The 16,584-nt window shown below is 37.8% G+C and overlaps 1 protein-coding gene across 1 annotated transcript in view; it reads right to left on the reverse strand.

The window, feature by feature from the left end:
* Nucleotides 1-1,211: 1,211 nt before the first annotated feature.
* Nucleotides 1,212-16,584, reverse strand: part of LOC150108472 (sorting nexin-6-like) — a 285,148-nt gene continuing 269,775 nt past the window's right edge. The window contains exon 12 of the mRNA XM_090390474.1: nucleotides 1,212-1,220. Coding sequence (XP_090246600.1) covers nucleotides 1,212-1,220 — 9 coding nt within the window. The remainder of the gene's footprint in view (nucleotides 1,221-16,584) is intronic.

Below are 16,584 nucleotides of genomic sequence, written 5' to 3' on the forward strand. Positions count from 1 at the left end.
CATGGAATGAGGAACTGCATGGTAAGGAATTCAATGCTGCTTGGTCTCTCTACTCAGGAAGTATCTGACAGAGGAAGTATCTGAGTGTATTCCAAAGGTCAAGAGATTAAGTATAAAATGGATGACTGAAGATATGAGGCATGCAATCTGGAGAAAAAGGCATTGTGGAGGTGGTGCAAGATGAGTGGAGATAATCAGTTACATGAGGAGTACAAATAACAAGCAAGATGGAAAGATGGCAAAATTGTTCCACTTCATAATGGGGTGATAAGACTAAGGCTTTGAATAATAGGCCAATCTGCTTGTGTGTAGTTGTGGTCAAGGCATTGGAGAAGCTAGTGAGGACAAGGATTCAGAACTGGGTTGACAGCAGTAGAATTCTCTTTAGGCATGGGTTTGCTAAAGGTAGACTGTGTTTTAGCAATCTGCTTACTTACTATAACAAGGTGACGAATACATTGGACAAGGGGGATGCATATACTGTAGTATATTTAGATTTTGCAAAGGCTTTCGATAGATTACCACATGACAAAGTAGTAGTTAAATTGGAACAGATGGGTTGGATATAGATTAATGCACTGGATTGGAGACTGGCTATCTGATAGGTATCAGCAGGTAGTGTTTGGGGAGGGGGGGGGGAAGTAATATCCCAGAAGAGTAAAAGTCACTGGTGGTATGCCCTAGGGATTTGTTTTGGGGCTATTGTTGTTTAATTTGTATGTAAATGACATTGGAAAGGACTAATAGTGATATACACTTGTTTGCAGATGATGCAAAGTTGGGGAGCATTATGAAAAGTAGAGCAGATGTAGCTTTGCAAGAGACCCTAAACAGACTGTCTGAATGTAGATTTAGTTTGCATTCATTTCATCACTTGAGTTACAACAAATAAATAATAATAAGAGTGAAAATAGAAAGAAAGGATGAGAAAATAATCAGTTATTAAAAAATGAAAACAAACATACCTTTCTTGTAGAGTGAAACCTGTGAAGTATTATAACTATAAAATAGCATGTATGCTACAGTAGATAACTTTTTAATATGTAAATATTTCGTCTTACATATTATAAGACATCGTCAGTACAATTATCAAACAACAATTAGAACTAAATTAAAAACATTAGCAGACATGCTTAAATTTTAAATTGCAACCTTGCAAACCCCCCCCCCCACCACCACCACATATACAGCTGCATATTTATGGATTAAATCTAATTGGGCTGTAAAAAAAATTAAATTAAAATATAACAGATAAATTTATTTTATATACTAGAGGATAACAATTTCCCAGATTTTTGGAATCTGGGAAGTAGTGAGACAGTCGTTCCAATTAAGATTAGGTCTATGACGTATGGCTTCAGCACTTTCTTTATATAAACTTTCATGTTTATATACAGATCTATGTAATAGTTTAGTGTTTTGCCAATGGATCCTATGATTAACATTTTCAATTCCATGTTGTGCAAGACTAGATTTGTGAGGTTTGATGAGACGGATGTGGTCAGTATTCATATATGCGTTTATTGATAGATCTTCCTGTTTGTCCATAGTAAGATAAGTCACAAGAACAGGTACTTCGCATACTCCAGGTAGCATCATTGATGTAAGTTTATCTTTTGGGCAAGGTAACAGGTTGTGGATTTGGTTGATGGGTTTATAGGTGGCAACAAGTTTGTATTTTTTCATAATTTTTGCTAAACAGTCAGAGATGCCTTTAACCATTTAACTGCTGAGAATGTATTATTACGGGCTCAGAAATACACGCCTGCTTTGCTGAGCCCGTATATGTATGGTTGGCATGCCTCCCATATACAGACAATTTTTTAGTATGGAAAGAATCGTCGTAAGATATTCAAATTTCGTGGGTAGGTTCCTCCATCTATTGCCAACCAATTGAAGTTTATTTGACTTGGGTTTCTGTCTTTGTATGACATCTAAAGAGAAAAATTTGAACTGGTGCAACTAATCATTCACAGCACAATGCATAAACCACGTGACTGCAGGGATTTTCGGGATGTCACAATATGGCATCTACTAGTAAATATCCGTGTTATCTTACCGATTGTTGTGTCGGAAAAAAGATGATGAGTCATCTTTTTTCCCACCCAACACAAGTTACTCATAAGGAGAGTATAAGGACATGCTTATGCCTCCAGATGGGAAATGTACTGACTAATGTCCCAAGAACATGTAAATATCCAAATGTGTAAGCTCTAAACAATGCTAGAATGGCCCATGAGTTTAATAGAGAATAGTTGTAAATGAATTAAAATATGAAATCATGTATAAATTGCCAAATAAATATGTATAAGCTAGAGCAAACTTTAAGCCATGTAAAAGCAGTTCTTAGCCACGGCATCCAATCGGCAGCTGCCGTATGCATGACGACACCACTGCGTGAGGGAGCTGTTTTTGGGTATAAAGGTTTCGGCGGGAATTCGAATCGCCCTCTTATCTCTTGTCTCTGGGTTTCGTCGGCACCTAGTCCTGTCGGAGAGCTGTGTAGAGCTTGCCGCCACGTATAGCAAGAATCCCCCCTTGCTATGTGTGCTACGTGGGCCAAGGCTGCAACTATAATGTATTCAGATCCATAAGAAGAAAGAGCCACTGATGAAATCAACGTCAGTGTTCAAATCTGTGTATGAGTGTTTTTTCGGTTCGTATGGAAACAAAGGAATAGCAAGACCGCCATCAGTGAAGGTACAGTAAGCCGACCAAAGTATCCAGTTCAAGGCAACAACGGTAAGCGGAAGATTTTCTTATGTTAAATGTTGAATTAAAGTAACCGAAGAGTAGGGAAACAGAAGTTAAGGAAGCATACTATCTCTGTGTAGTGTTATAGGAACAGTCTGCGATTTGGACACTTTTGTCTACAGTTGAGAGGGAAGCATATTAGGCTCCAGCCAAACAGGAGGCCGAGGTCCGAACTGTTTGTGTGATTTAGAATCAGTAATGTTATATGGTCAGAATGTAACTAAATGTTAACTAAAATTTTGGAGGGGAGATTAAGTAAGAATAAGAAGTATTATCCTAGAGAAGTTCATGTCAGAAGTATTGAGTTGTCTTGTGTATATATGCAGTATTACATGTGTGATAATATTAGGTAATTTAGTTATAAGAGTCTGAGAATAGATGTACGTTTAGAAGTGAGGAATTTATGTCAAGTAAGGGACTATAGTATGGAAGTTTTGTATGTGATTAATTAGGTAAAGGGAACCCAGACTCTTTTAAGATTAAGAATTTGATTTACATGTATACTAGTCTTTGTGCAATAATAAATGTGTTTCTTTAAATATAATCAAATGAGTTTGTCATCCTTTCTGCAGATTTGAGCTACCGTTTGGAAAATTTCGTACCGTGCATTTAAGGGGAAACCATTAGCGATAGAAGAATTGGGACCACGACTGCTTACTTCTTGATCCCTACATTTCCTTTAAGTATTCTTGGATGACATATCGGAATTTAGTTGCCAGCTGGCGCAGTCTTTAATTAATACAAATTCGTCGGCAAACGAATATCTGATATTAAGTGATACAAAAATTTATGTTAACTGTAAGGCTAAAGTAAAGACAATTAAAGATACAAAGATAGTCAAAGTCACACACGCCAGATGCCAGACATCCAAGATATAACACCGATGATCAAATTTATGAATTGTTAACAACATATGAGTTGGGAGAAGAATTGTCTGAGTTAAGTGAATTGTGTACTTCAGATGAAGAAGATCCTGGTGATGTAAGTGTTACAGCGAGCAAAATAGTGACAAAAGTCTTGATACAAACATGCATAAGCGAATGTATACCGAAGCTGTATTGTTCAAGTGACGTGATGATGCATTTACTCCAAGTGTGCACAAATTTGATAGCAGTAATTCAGGAATAATTCCACTGATGATTCTTCAGCTTTAGATATTTTTGAACAATTTTTTACCATAGAACTAATGACAACAATAGCTGACGAAACAAACAAGTTTCATACCTTCACCACAAATAACAGACCATCTTCACGACTAAAGAAGTGGAAAAACACCACCCCTCAAGAACTTTACATTTTTCTAGCTATTATGCTGCTAATGACAAGGGTAAAAAAACTTAAAATTTCTGAATATTGGCTACAGATCCTCTCCTCTCAATCCCCCAGCTTTCTGATTTGATGGCCTGGGACATATTTGTTGTTACTTAGATTATTGCATTTTAGTGATAATGAAAATCAACCTGAAGGAGACAGATTATATAAGTTGAAATCTGTAATTGAAAGTCTAAGAAAAAGTTTCAGTGAAATGTTCTACCCTTTCAAAATTTGTGTATAGATGAAAGTCTTGTTCTTTTCAAAAGTAGATTATCATTTGCCCAGTACATTCCTTCAAAAAGAAGTTGATTCGGAATAAAACTATTTTTCATCTGTGACTGTAAAACAGGTTTCATCACATATTTCATAGTGTACACTGGGAAGGACACAGACATCCTCCCTGAGCGTGACCTTGGTGTGTCGGGTGCAGTTGTGAAAACACTTATGATGAAATATTTGCATAGGGGTCACACACACTATGGATTGACAACTGGTATTCCAGCCCTCTACTTTTCTGGTTGCATAAAGACAAGACCAATGCATGTGGTACAGCCAGGAAAAATAGAAAGGGAATGCCTAAATTTTCACAGAAACTAAATAAGGGACAAATAGAAGCAAAACATACAGACAATATTCTTGCAATAAGGTGGCTTGACAGGAGAGAAGTTTCAATGCTGACAACATTGCATGAAAATGATGTTGCACAGATGGACAAAAAAGATCGGCAGACAGGAGAGAATATTGTGAAACCACATTGTGTGGTGGATTACAATGTCAACATGGGTGCTGTAGACAGGACAGATATGATGGTCACTTCTGTTGAGTATATGAGAAAAATTATGAAGTGGTACAAAAAACTATTTTTTCACCTTCTGGATATGACCATGCTAATTTTCCACTGTCTCTATAATGTAAAATTTGGAAAAAACACAAACTTAGCAGACTACCAACTCATGCTTATCAGGGAAATATTCAAAAGTACCATATTCCTCAGAACAGCAGGGAGGTTGAAAGGACGTCCATCACCTGGAGATCAACCACTGTGTCTCAAAGAAAGGCATTTCCCTTCTCTTGTACCTTTTACCGAGAAGAAGAAGAAGAATGCAGCTTGAGTTCGTTATGTCTGTTCCAATACCACTCTTGAGCAGAAGAACCGTTGTGAGAGCCGGTATATGTGCACCAAATGTAACATTGTACTTTGTGTACAGCCTTGTTTTGAAAAATATCATTCCATGCGAAATTTTTAGGATTTTCATACCCTGGCACTTGGTAGGCTTAGTAATAACTGTGTTGTAAATAATAGTGCTCTTTATATATTTTGATTAATTTCTACATGAATTAATGTGTGTAATTTGCATAATCAAGTGGACACCCCTTGATTATGCAAATTTTATAAAACACTATTATTGCCATTTTTGTGAGTGAACAAGTATATATCAAGAATGTATGATGCTGTCCAGACTTCTTACTTCAGTAAGAATTTTAATTGATTTTATTTATAAATTTTTTGCAAAATTAATTCAGCACATGGGACAACGTCAGTAGAATATAAAATCAGCAGTTAAAGAGTTAATATATGGTATAAGAGTTCTGTAGGCTTCTTGTCTGGGTTGAGTTGCAGGAGAGTGGTTAATTTTTTTTTTTTTTTTGGGGTAATTTTTGGATTATATCCATTTAGTGCAGTAGTTTCTTTGATAATTTCCAATATTTCCAATTCTTGTTATAGAGATTCTTCAGAGGAACAAATCTTGTGTGCTCTGGATTTTATGATGCCATAATTTTGAGATGGATGGTGATCCGATTTGTTATGGAAATAATGACCTGAAAAAGTTGGTTTTTGATGTGAGGATGTAGGTTGTTGATATTTTTTTTAGAAATGAGTAGAGTTCTTGTTCTTTGTGGCTCCAGACAGCAAAGGCATCATCAACATATCACAGCCAGATTGTTGGTTTAGGTCAAGAGTGAAAATTCTATCTTCTAAGTGTTCAATAAAAAAATTGGCTAAGTTAGTGATAAGAGTGAGCCCATCGCTCTTCCTTCCCTCTTGTTTATATATTTTCTTTTTCCAAGTAACCTGAAGTGATTGCAAATTTGAATAATTCAACAAATTTGGCTAGAAATTTTTGGGTTAACAATTCTATTTCTTTGTGAGAGATATTAGTGAAGAGAGAGAGAGACAATATCAAAGCTCAGCTTACTAACATGTCTGTATCTGCCAATTTAACGTCTTTTATTCTTGTAAGAAATACTATGGACTTTTTTATTGAAGAAGCTGAGTGGTCAATGAAGAGTCAGAGAAGGTTGGACAAAAATTTTGATATTTTATATGTGGGACTGCATATAGAATCCACAATAGTAAGTGGACAGTTACTTCTATGTAATTTAGGTGAACCATATATTCTACGAGGCCTGGCATGGTATGTTTTGAGTCTTTTGATGGTTTTTTGATCTGGGAATGTTCTTGCATCCAGAAACTTGTTGAGTTTTTTGAGCAGACTTTTAGTAGGATCATAATTAAGCTGGGAGTATACATAGCAATCACGAAGTAGTCAAGTAATTTTTCGATCGTATAAATTTAGCATCTAAGACTACAGTGGTATTGCCTTTGTCTGCTTTGGTGATAACTATGTTACTATTTTGTTTTAAGGATTTCAAGGCTTTTAAATTCTGATGGCAGAATATTCAATTCTTTTGGTTAGGCATCATAGATCGTAGTCTGTCAGCTTCAATACTAGACAGATAATTGGTATGAAATATTTAGATAAGTTTACAACCCATTTGTCGGCAGGTAATTTGGTTATATTTTTCTTAATCGTTATAACAATGTTAAGTATTTCTTATCAAGATTTATGTTGCTTTTTTTAAATGTTTTAATGCTCATATTCTTTGAAATATTAATAACAATATGTAGCAAGTCTTGATTTAATGTATTTGACAGATCAGCTTCCAATTCTGTTGTTTTTATTATATTTAATGCCAGTTCCTGTTTTGAAACTCATAACTGATTAAGTAACAAGGAATGGCTAGCTTTTAGATAAATTTCATGCACCTGGAGACTTAATGACTTCCTTTATTTTAGCAAAGGTGGGAATTAATTAATCACATCTACACTTCTTTAACCACAGTGTATTTTAACATAGGAAACTAATATGAAAAAGAATTTATGTGAACAATAGTACTCTTTTGTTTTGTAGTATCTTGGAAGTGTTGCCAAAGCACTGTGCTCATGAAATCCATGTAGGACATCAGAACATGTTTTCCAATTTTATCTTTTTACATCTTTTTATACACATCAGAATATCAGCATTTTATAAATTGCAATGTAATGAATTAATAATAATCAATCTAGGGTTCATTCTCTGACAATAGTATATTGGCCTGGATTCCTCATTGCATGGAATCCTTACATTCCTAATTAAAGACACCTACTAGTAATAATAATCACTATTATTCTTATTCCCCCTCATCCTCATCTCTCTTCAACCTAATGGTTATTGGGATAGCAATACTTCTTTACTAGGGAATAATTATAAAATAAGATGTCCCATTGCCTTGTGTAGTTTTTACATCTGTAGAAGTGGGTGTTCACAGGACTGATTTGCCTGTTTGCAGAATGAAACACCTGAGTTTCCAGGAGGAAAAAATCCTGTCATCCCCAAATGAAACCAGCTAATCCATCTTCAGATGAAGAGGACTGATAAAGGTTCTTCATGTCATAGAAGGGATTCAAACCCACATCTTTCTAACCAAAGGTCTTTGTTTATAGCAACTTAACTAAGGAGGCTACATAACTATTATAATTATTAGTAATACATGATGTCCATACACCAGTTATTATGGGATGAATTTTACTCCGATTTGGTATTTGAAACTTTTACAAACATTTGTCGAACCATTCCAGTTTTCAGTTCAACTATGTTTGGGAATCCCAAGGGACAATGTGTTGAAATTATATATTGCAATTAACCCTCTGATAGAAGTTTTTCTGCACAGTTCAGTTTTAGTTACTACTGGCTCGCTTTTATTAGAAAATTTTGGTAAAGAAGAACCAGAATTATATTAATAATTCCAATCTGGCTGGATGAAATTTAATGAAATGTTATAGTTAAGATCTATATCAAAATTTCTCAGTTATGATTTCAATCTAACCATTATTGTTGTGAAAAAATTAGGTAGAAATTTTTATCTAGAGATAAATCACTATCCACAAAAAGTAGTACGCGCACTTACAGAATAATGTTCTAAAATACAACAAAATAATTATTACATCTTGATGACCACCTACATACATTGTCTGCATCTTGGATAACAATAGGTTGTATTACCAAACACTTTTAAACAATATTTATATCATCCAGGTGGTGACTTTGCAGTTAATGATGTGACAGAGACTGACATGAGAATTGAGGAAGATGAACTGGAGGTACTCATACCCCCCCCCCCCCCCACCCCCCCCCCCCCCCACCCCCCCCCCCCCCCACCCCCCCCCCCCCCCACCCCCCCCCCCCCCCACCCCCCCCCCCCCCCACCCCCCCCCCCCCCCACCCCCCCCCCCCCCCACCCCCCCCCCCCCCCACCCCCCCCCCCCCCCACCCCCCCCCCCCCCCACCCCCCCCCCCCCCCACCCCCCCCCCCCCCCACCCCCCCCCCCCCCCACCCCCCCCCCCCCCCACCCCCCCCCCCCCCCACCCCCCCCCCCCCCCACCCCCCCCCCCCCCCACCCCCCCCCCCCCCCACCCCCCCCCCCCCCCACCCCCCCCCCCCCCCACCCCCCCCCCCCCCCACCCCCCCCCCCCCCCACCCCCCCCCCCCCCCACCCCCCCCCCCCCCCACCCCCCCCCCCCCCCACCCCCCCCCCCCCCCACCCCCCCCCCCCCCCACCCCCCCCCCCCCCCACCCCCCCCCCCCCCCACCCCCCCCCCCCCCCACCATACTTATCATGTTTCTTATAAATGATCTTTTGCCTTAGCAATTCTTAAATTCATATTTACAACTTACATCTTCCAACTTCTTGAATAGGTCATTCCAGATATATGATTGATTTTGCTTGTTCAATATTACTTGTAATCACTATTTTATCAATCTTATTTTACTTTTTTGAATCTACTACTATTATTTTAGTTTTTGTAGTAAGTACGTAATCAAATAAAACATCATCCATCCTAAATAATATCTGTTTTAAATCCTGTTCATTCTCAGCTGATACAACTATATTATAAAGTGTATCATATGTATTTGCAGTCCATCTTCAATTATCCACTTCATTCCTTCTTTTCTTATTTTTGCTGCATTCTTTATACAGAGGTTGAAAGTAAGGGTGATAATGCACAAACAAACATTTTTTTTTTTTTTTTTTACTTCTGCAGTTGCTTCATTTTCTTGAATTCATATCTTTTTTCTTGTTGGTATACAATTTCTTAATTAGTCTTCCATTCCCCCAAATCCCACAGATTCCATTCCTTTCATTATTTGAAAAAATTTTTTCCACTGTATGTTATCAAATGCCTTTTTAAAATCTATAAAGGCAATGTGTTCTGAGATTCTGATATTTGCTGTCCTGCCTGTTTGGCCAAAGTAGGACAATTTACAGCTGCAAGGGACCTGGTATACACCAGATAGGTCTAGGGGAAGTGGTTGGTCTTTAGTGGAGCAGATAAGGGATGCCAATTTTCTATTATTATTACGGGCAACTCCGGGGAGTCCTTAGCCTCATCGAGGAAGGCCCCAAATCATATTCATCACAACTATTCGACATTCATACAGTATCTATCATACCTCGCCTTAAACTCATTCACTGTCACAGCATCCACCACAGACTCTGGCAGTCCATTCCACTCATTCACCACTCTAAAAGTAAAGACCTCAGCTCTAACACCCTTACTAACCACACTTTTGCCCAGTTTCCATGGATGTCCCCTAGTCCTCCCACAACCAGCCCTGTTCTCAAAAATATCTTCTGAATTAATTTTATAGCAACCCTTCAGTAAGTTGAATGTCTCAATCATATCTCCCTTCCTCTGCCTATCAACCAATTTTTGCAACCCACAAATCCTCAACCTTGCAAAGTGCTAGCTCATTAATTCCACTATATCGACTGATTCAGTTACCTCCCTACTCTCAGCATTTTTTAAAATCATTCTGCCATGAGCATTTTTCCTTTTACTTGCAACATATTGAAAAAACTGTTTGGGATTCTCTTTAGCCTGCATGGCCAATTTTCTTTCGTAATCTGCTTTTGCTTTTCTTACCACCCTTGTTACCATCCTGGCTTGAGCTTTATACTGTTCCTGTGCCTGCTGGTCACCTTTCTCCTTAAATTCACTCCACAATTGTTTCTTTTTTTGCAGCTCAAGCTTAATAGTGTTATTCATCCATTTAACCCCTACTTGATTTATTATTCGGACTCTTGGTATACAGTAAACCATTACTTCCTGCAAACATTTCTTAACCACCTCCCATGCACTATCAACATCCAGCCCTTGCAGTTTTACATGCCATAGCACTGAGCCAAGCACACTCCTAAGCTTGTCATACTTACCAGCCCAATAATTCCACATGTACCCTGTCTTAATTGTAAAATCCACTCCTTTAGCCACCTCCTAAGTCATGATCTTATGGTCACTCTCACCAATTGGTGGCAACATGTTCATGTTCATTACAGCCATATTCTCAGTTGCAATTACTAGTCAAGCACTCTCTGCCCCCTGGTATTTTCCACTACATGCTGTCACAGATAGTTGTCCCTTAATAACTGCATAAAATCCAATTCCTCCTTCCCATGTGCCCTCTCCTCTTTCCAGTCAATGTTACCATAATTGAAATCACCCATAATAATTACCCTCCTTCCACTCATTTCTTCTATTTGTCTATGCATACTATCCCCGCCATCTATTCCATCATCTGGTCTATAGCAGCACCAAATTGTATATTTTGTTCTGCTAGTTTCAATCTCACACCAAACAGCTTCAAATGTGCTCTTTCCTCTATCCTGAAGTTCAACTTCTATACTCCTTGGCTGCAACTCATCAGCTATCATCAATAACACTTCTCCCCCCTTTTTATTCTCCCTGTCACTCCTGAACACGTTATACCCGTCACATTCAATCCCACTAGTTTTATCATCTTCTGTCAGCCATGTTTCACTAATACCAACAACCTGTGGCCTGGAAGTGCCAACCAAGGCCAAAAACTCTTCCTTCTTGTTCCTAATACTCCTGGCATTAGTGTACATGAATTGCAGAAGCTCATTAGTCCCATTCCTACTTTGATGCCTTATACTAACTATCCCATTCTGATTTTTGTCCTTCGTACTCGCTCGGGCATATTATACTCATTCATACATTCAACTGCCTCCCTAAAGTCTGCATATCTACTCCCTCCCTCCCTTAATAAATCTTCCACATCATTCATTAACACTTTTTCAAGCCTCCATACACCAACTCCATTCAAATGTAACCCATCCATCTTATATAAATCCTTTCGCCCATCGAACTCACTCCACATATCCACAAATTCCACACCACTCTCCATGCATAACCCACGCATAAAGTCATTGGCAATTATGGCCCTCCTTCTAAACACTTTACTGTCATACTGCAGTAAAATACTCACCATCCTAACTCTCTCACTCCTCTTTTGCTACCTCAAGTAATTCCCTCACATTCTCTATCATTTCCATTTTGTCTTCTTTCAAATCATTTGTTCCTGCCACAATTATCATCTCTTTCACCCTCTGTTTTTGCACTTGGATAGATTCGCTGACGTCCTGTATGTCTGCACCTGGCTGGTACGATTTCGATATTGTAACAAGAGGTCAAGTCATGTTTTTTTAGGATTTTGTTGATTTTTTCCCGAGGTGCCTTGGATGTAGGGAATGGTGATGGATTTAAAGTAATTTTTTTTGTGAGGGGGGGGGAGATGGATTGTGGATAACTGGTTTTAGTATTTTTTGAATTTTTTGGGGGGGATAGCCATTAACTGGGAAAGTGTTAAGGATGTGATTCAGTTCAGTGGTTAGAGCTTGGTCATTTGAGATTAGTTTTGTCCTGTTGAATAGTGTTACATATGCTAAATCACGAACTTATTCTATTTTACAAGACGTCTCGTGCATGGTGGCAAATAAAGAATTTGAATGAATACGGAGTCGACATATCAACAAGTTTGATAAATTAAAAAAGAACTTGACGTCCAAACCAAAACTACAAACCAAGTAGTTAACCTTTCTTCAGTTATCTTGAAGCCTGAAGCACTTAACGCTCTGTCACGTGGTCACAACTTCGGCATTGCTCCTAGGAAATTACCGGCCGAGGAATTAATGATCCAGATTGAATGCAGAATTCGCCACCTTCCAAACCACATTGCCAACGATATTAGATTGGATGTAGCCTGTGTTCTCACAAAAACAAAACCACCAAAAACCAACATATCCATTAGTGAATACAAGTCTCTACAGGAATTGAAGAAAAACAAAGAAATAGTTATCACTAAAGTGGATAAGGGGAACGCCACTGTGGTACTCAATCATAATGACTACACAGGTAAGCTTAAGGCTTTACTATTAGATCGAGCTACTTACCTCCCCATTGAATACAATCCTACCAACTCATAAATCAGAAACTCCATAGACTCCTTAAGAAGGTCACTTCTTGGCCTGTGGAGATTACCAACAGACTAAAACCATATAACTCTAGACCCCCCCCCCACCCGTATATATGGGCTCCCAAAAATACATAAAGAAAATGTGCCATTACGTCCCATAGTGGATGGCATTGATTCCCCCACTTATAAACTAGCTAAATATTTAGCCAACACAGTCACACACTATACTGGCAACACACCATCACACATAAAAAACTCAGCCCACTTCAAAGCCAGTATAGAAAACCTTACACTCCAACATAATGACATAATGGTGAGTTTTGATGTCTCCACCTTATTCACAAATGTCCCCCTCAAAGAAACCTTAGAGCTAATGCAAGCTAAATTTCCTCCCGATATCTCAGCCCTATTCCAGTTCACAATGAACTCAGGCTATTTCATTTGGCAGGAAAAATTCTACAAACAGATAGAGAGGACAGCCGTGGGTTCACCACTTTCCCCACCCTTGGCCAACTTCTTTATGGAGACTTTTCAAGAGAAAGCCTTAGACTCTGCCCTACAGAAACCTACTATATGGCTTTGCTACGTTGATGATGTGTTTGTTATTTGGCCACATGGTCAAGATACACTCCACTCCTTCCTAACATACTCAAACAACCAACACCCTAGAATCAAGTTCACCCTGGAAAAAGAGAAAAACAATAGCCTCCCCTTCCTAGACACACTAGTCACCCACCAACCTGATGGAACCTTAGTTTTCTCAGTTTATAGGAAACCCACCCATACAGGCAGACACATTCATCAACAATCCCCCCCCCCCGCAACAATATAGAGTTATTAAGATACTATTCAACAGGGCAAAAACTAATCTGTTCATGTTAAAGATACCAAGCAATTTTAAACCTGGTTTTACTCCATTTTTTCCAAGTGAGCAAACAGTAAAAATACTTTCTACATTTAGATCTCCTCCTGAGATTTTTATTTAATAAGGTTAAAACACCTTATGGTAACTTGTTTTGGTAAAATACTTATAAGCTCTGCATTACTAAATCTTGGTATTTCTAGCCTGGCTCCCACTGATGAGACCTCAAAAAAGGTCGAAACCGGTCGGTAGTGGCTCCCCTTGCCTTTAATACAAAACATCATACATCCCCTTCTTGGAGATGTGTTTTGGCATTAAGGGTAAATATCAAGATTAGTGATCAGAGCTTGCTTCACCTTTACCACGAGTTGCCTTAGTCTTGCACTACCTGTGGGATCAGCTAGTCTTGCATCAATTGCAGGTGCAAACTTGACATTTTGTCTGTTTGCTCACTTGGGAAAAATGGAGTAAAACCAGGTTTAAAATTGCTTGGTATCTTTAACATAATTATACCCAAGTTAAAAATACTTTCTACTAATCTGTTCAAATGACCAAGCCCTAACCACTGAACTAAATCATATCCTTAACACTTTCTCAGCCAATGGCTATCCCCCCCCCCCCAAAAAAATCCAAAAAATACTAAAACCAGTTATCCACAATCCACCCCCCCCCCATTCACAAAAAAAGATTACTCTAAATCCATCACCATTCCCTACATCTGAGGCACCTCAGAAAAAATCAACAAAATCCTAAAAAAAAGCATGACTTGACCTCTTGTTACAGACCATATAGAAAATTGGCATCCCTTATCTGCTCCACTAAAGACCAACCACTTCCCCTAGACCTACCTGGTGTATACCAGGTCCCTTGCAGCTGTAAATTGTCCTACTTTGTCCAAACAGGCAGGAGAGCAAATATCTGAATCTCAGAACATAAGGACTACATCCGATTTCACCAGTACAGCCGCTCTGGGCTGGCAGACCATGCTCTGGATACTCGCCGCAGAATAAGGTGGAAAAAAGCCACAGTAATACACTGCAGCAAGTTCAAATATGAAAGACTATTCATGGAATCAGCCTCAGCCCTTAGGAATATGCCAAACGTCAATGAATTTGGATGCATGAGACTGCCCCAAATTTGGGAAACATATATCAGAAGAACTTCAGCCCAAAGGCCAAGAACACCTAATATAGCCAGTCATGGGGGCACCATCAGGACTTTAGGAAAACGGTAGCCTCCTTGCTTCGTTTCTCATTTGTTGTTATGTAGTACTTGCGTGCACGTGTCTTTATCTTAAGTTTCCTGAAGATGGCAACGTGACATTGCCGAAATATCGGAAAGTATATATTAAAGTTGATTTAATTTATATTTCTAGTGTGCGCTGTCAATTCCTTAAGTATTTAGTTATAAATAACATTCAATTTTTGATTTTATTCTATGTTTCACAATATTTAGTATAATCTTTGAAGCATACTTGAGTCAACTTATCATTCAACACTTTTTGCAAACTGTTGCATTCCCTTTCTTAGGTAGCATTACCATCAATCTTTCACAGCAGTCACACATTCCTTTCCTTCTTGATAAATGAACTTCATCATTTTATTTAAAGATTCTTGTGTTGCATCTCCCAAATTTTTTAAATATTCAGAGTATCTCATCTGTTCCTACAGTTTTGCAGTTAGGTAACTAATTAATTGCTCTTTTAATTTCTTCATCCAGTATTTCTAGTCCAATACTTTCTTTTTCAGTTTTATATTCTGATTCAAAAATTTCATTATTCACATTTGTCCATTATATAAGTTTTCAAGATATTCCTTCCGTCTTTGTTATTTCTTTATTACCAGTAAATACTTTTTCTTTTGTTTTGTCTCTTACTACTTTATTTATTTATTTTTTGTTTTGGGATGATGGGTACATGCTGCTCTATTTCATTCTTCTATTAAATTAACCATTATGCACTAAAAAAAAAAAAAAAGAAGCCCAAAAGACTAAGAATAAAAGCTAAAAATGGCAAAATATCTGATGATAAAAATAAAGACCTTGGTGTGAAGAATTACTTTGAAAAACTGTTGAATAACTCATCAGTGAACTTCTCTATAGATGCTTTGCCAGAAATAATAATCAAAAAAGAATTTCCCATTTATGTGTAACAATTTTAAAATGCAAGAATTTGAAATTGCACTAAAAACTCAAAGAAATGAGAAAGCTGGAATGGAAGTATAATAGCAGAGACTATTAAACATGCAGAAAAAGAGCCGTGGAAACAACTATTAAATACCTGCAATACTGCTCTTCTAAATCTAATGTTCCATCATAATGGAACATTAGATTTAGCTTAATAATACCAATACCTCTGCCCTTTCCAAAAACAAAAAAAAAAAGCAATCTAAATAACCCAGAAAATTACATAGGAATCATATTACTTCCTACCACCACTCTGCAAATTGATAACAGAATGCTCAAAAATCAAGCAGGTTTCTTAAAAAAAAGAAGCATTATTGAAGAAGGTTGATGGATGGAGCAAGAGATAAAAACCTTCTTTTAAATCTTAAAATTCATAGATTTCTCAAAGCCCTCAATTCAATCAATAAATAAAGTGTCTTGAAATTTTTCAATTTTTAGGCATACTCTTGAAAATGAAGCAATAGCAGAACAATACCAGAATTGCCATGCAAGAGTAATGGTTAATGAAGAGATGAACCAAGAGCTTTCCTGTTTTTACTGGAGTTATTTAAGAAAACTCTTTGGCACCATACCTTTTTATTATTACCATGATTATGTTTTCACACTTCCAGGAAATGGCTATTCAATATCTCTTGAAGATTCAGCATCGTCTGTGAAGCAAACAATGTTCTGCTAATCAACTCTAATATTTATGTAAAAATGCAACACTGATGGGTTGGGAGTCAACAGCAGTATAACTAAAGTCCTAAATAACAGAGCTGAAGAAAATATTAAACTATATGACAGCTCTTGAAGAAGTAAATGATTTTCAGTACCTCAGTACTGACATTGGTAATCTAACCGACCTAATGAAAAGAAAGCACAAAGGTCTT

The sequence above is a fragment of the Typopeltis vanoorti genome, chromosome 3 (genome assembly GCF_054136105.1).
Source record: "Typopeltis vanoorti isolate ZY-2024b chromosome 3, IOZ_Tvanoo_1.0, whole genome shotgun sequence".
Taxonomy (NCBI): Eukaryota; Metazoa; Arthropoda; class Arachnida; order Uropygi; family Thelyphonidae; genus Typopeltis; species Typopeltis vanoorti.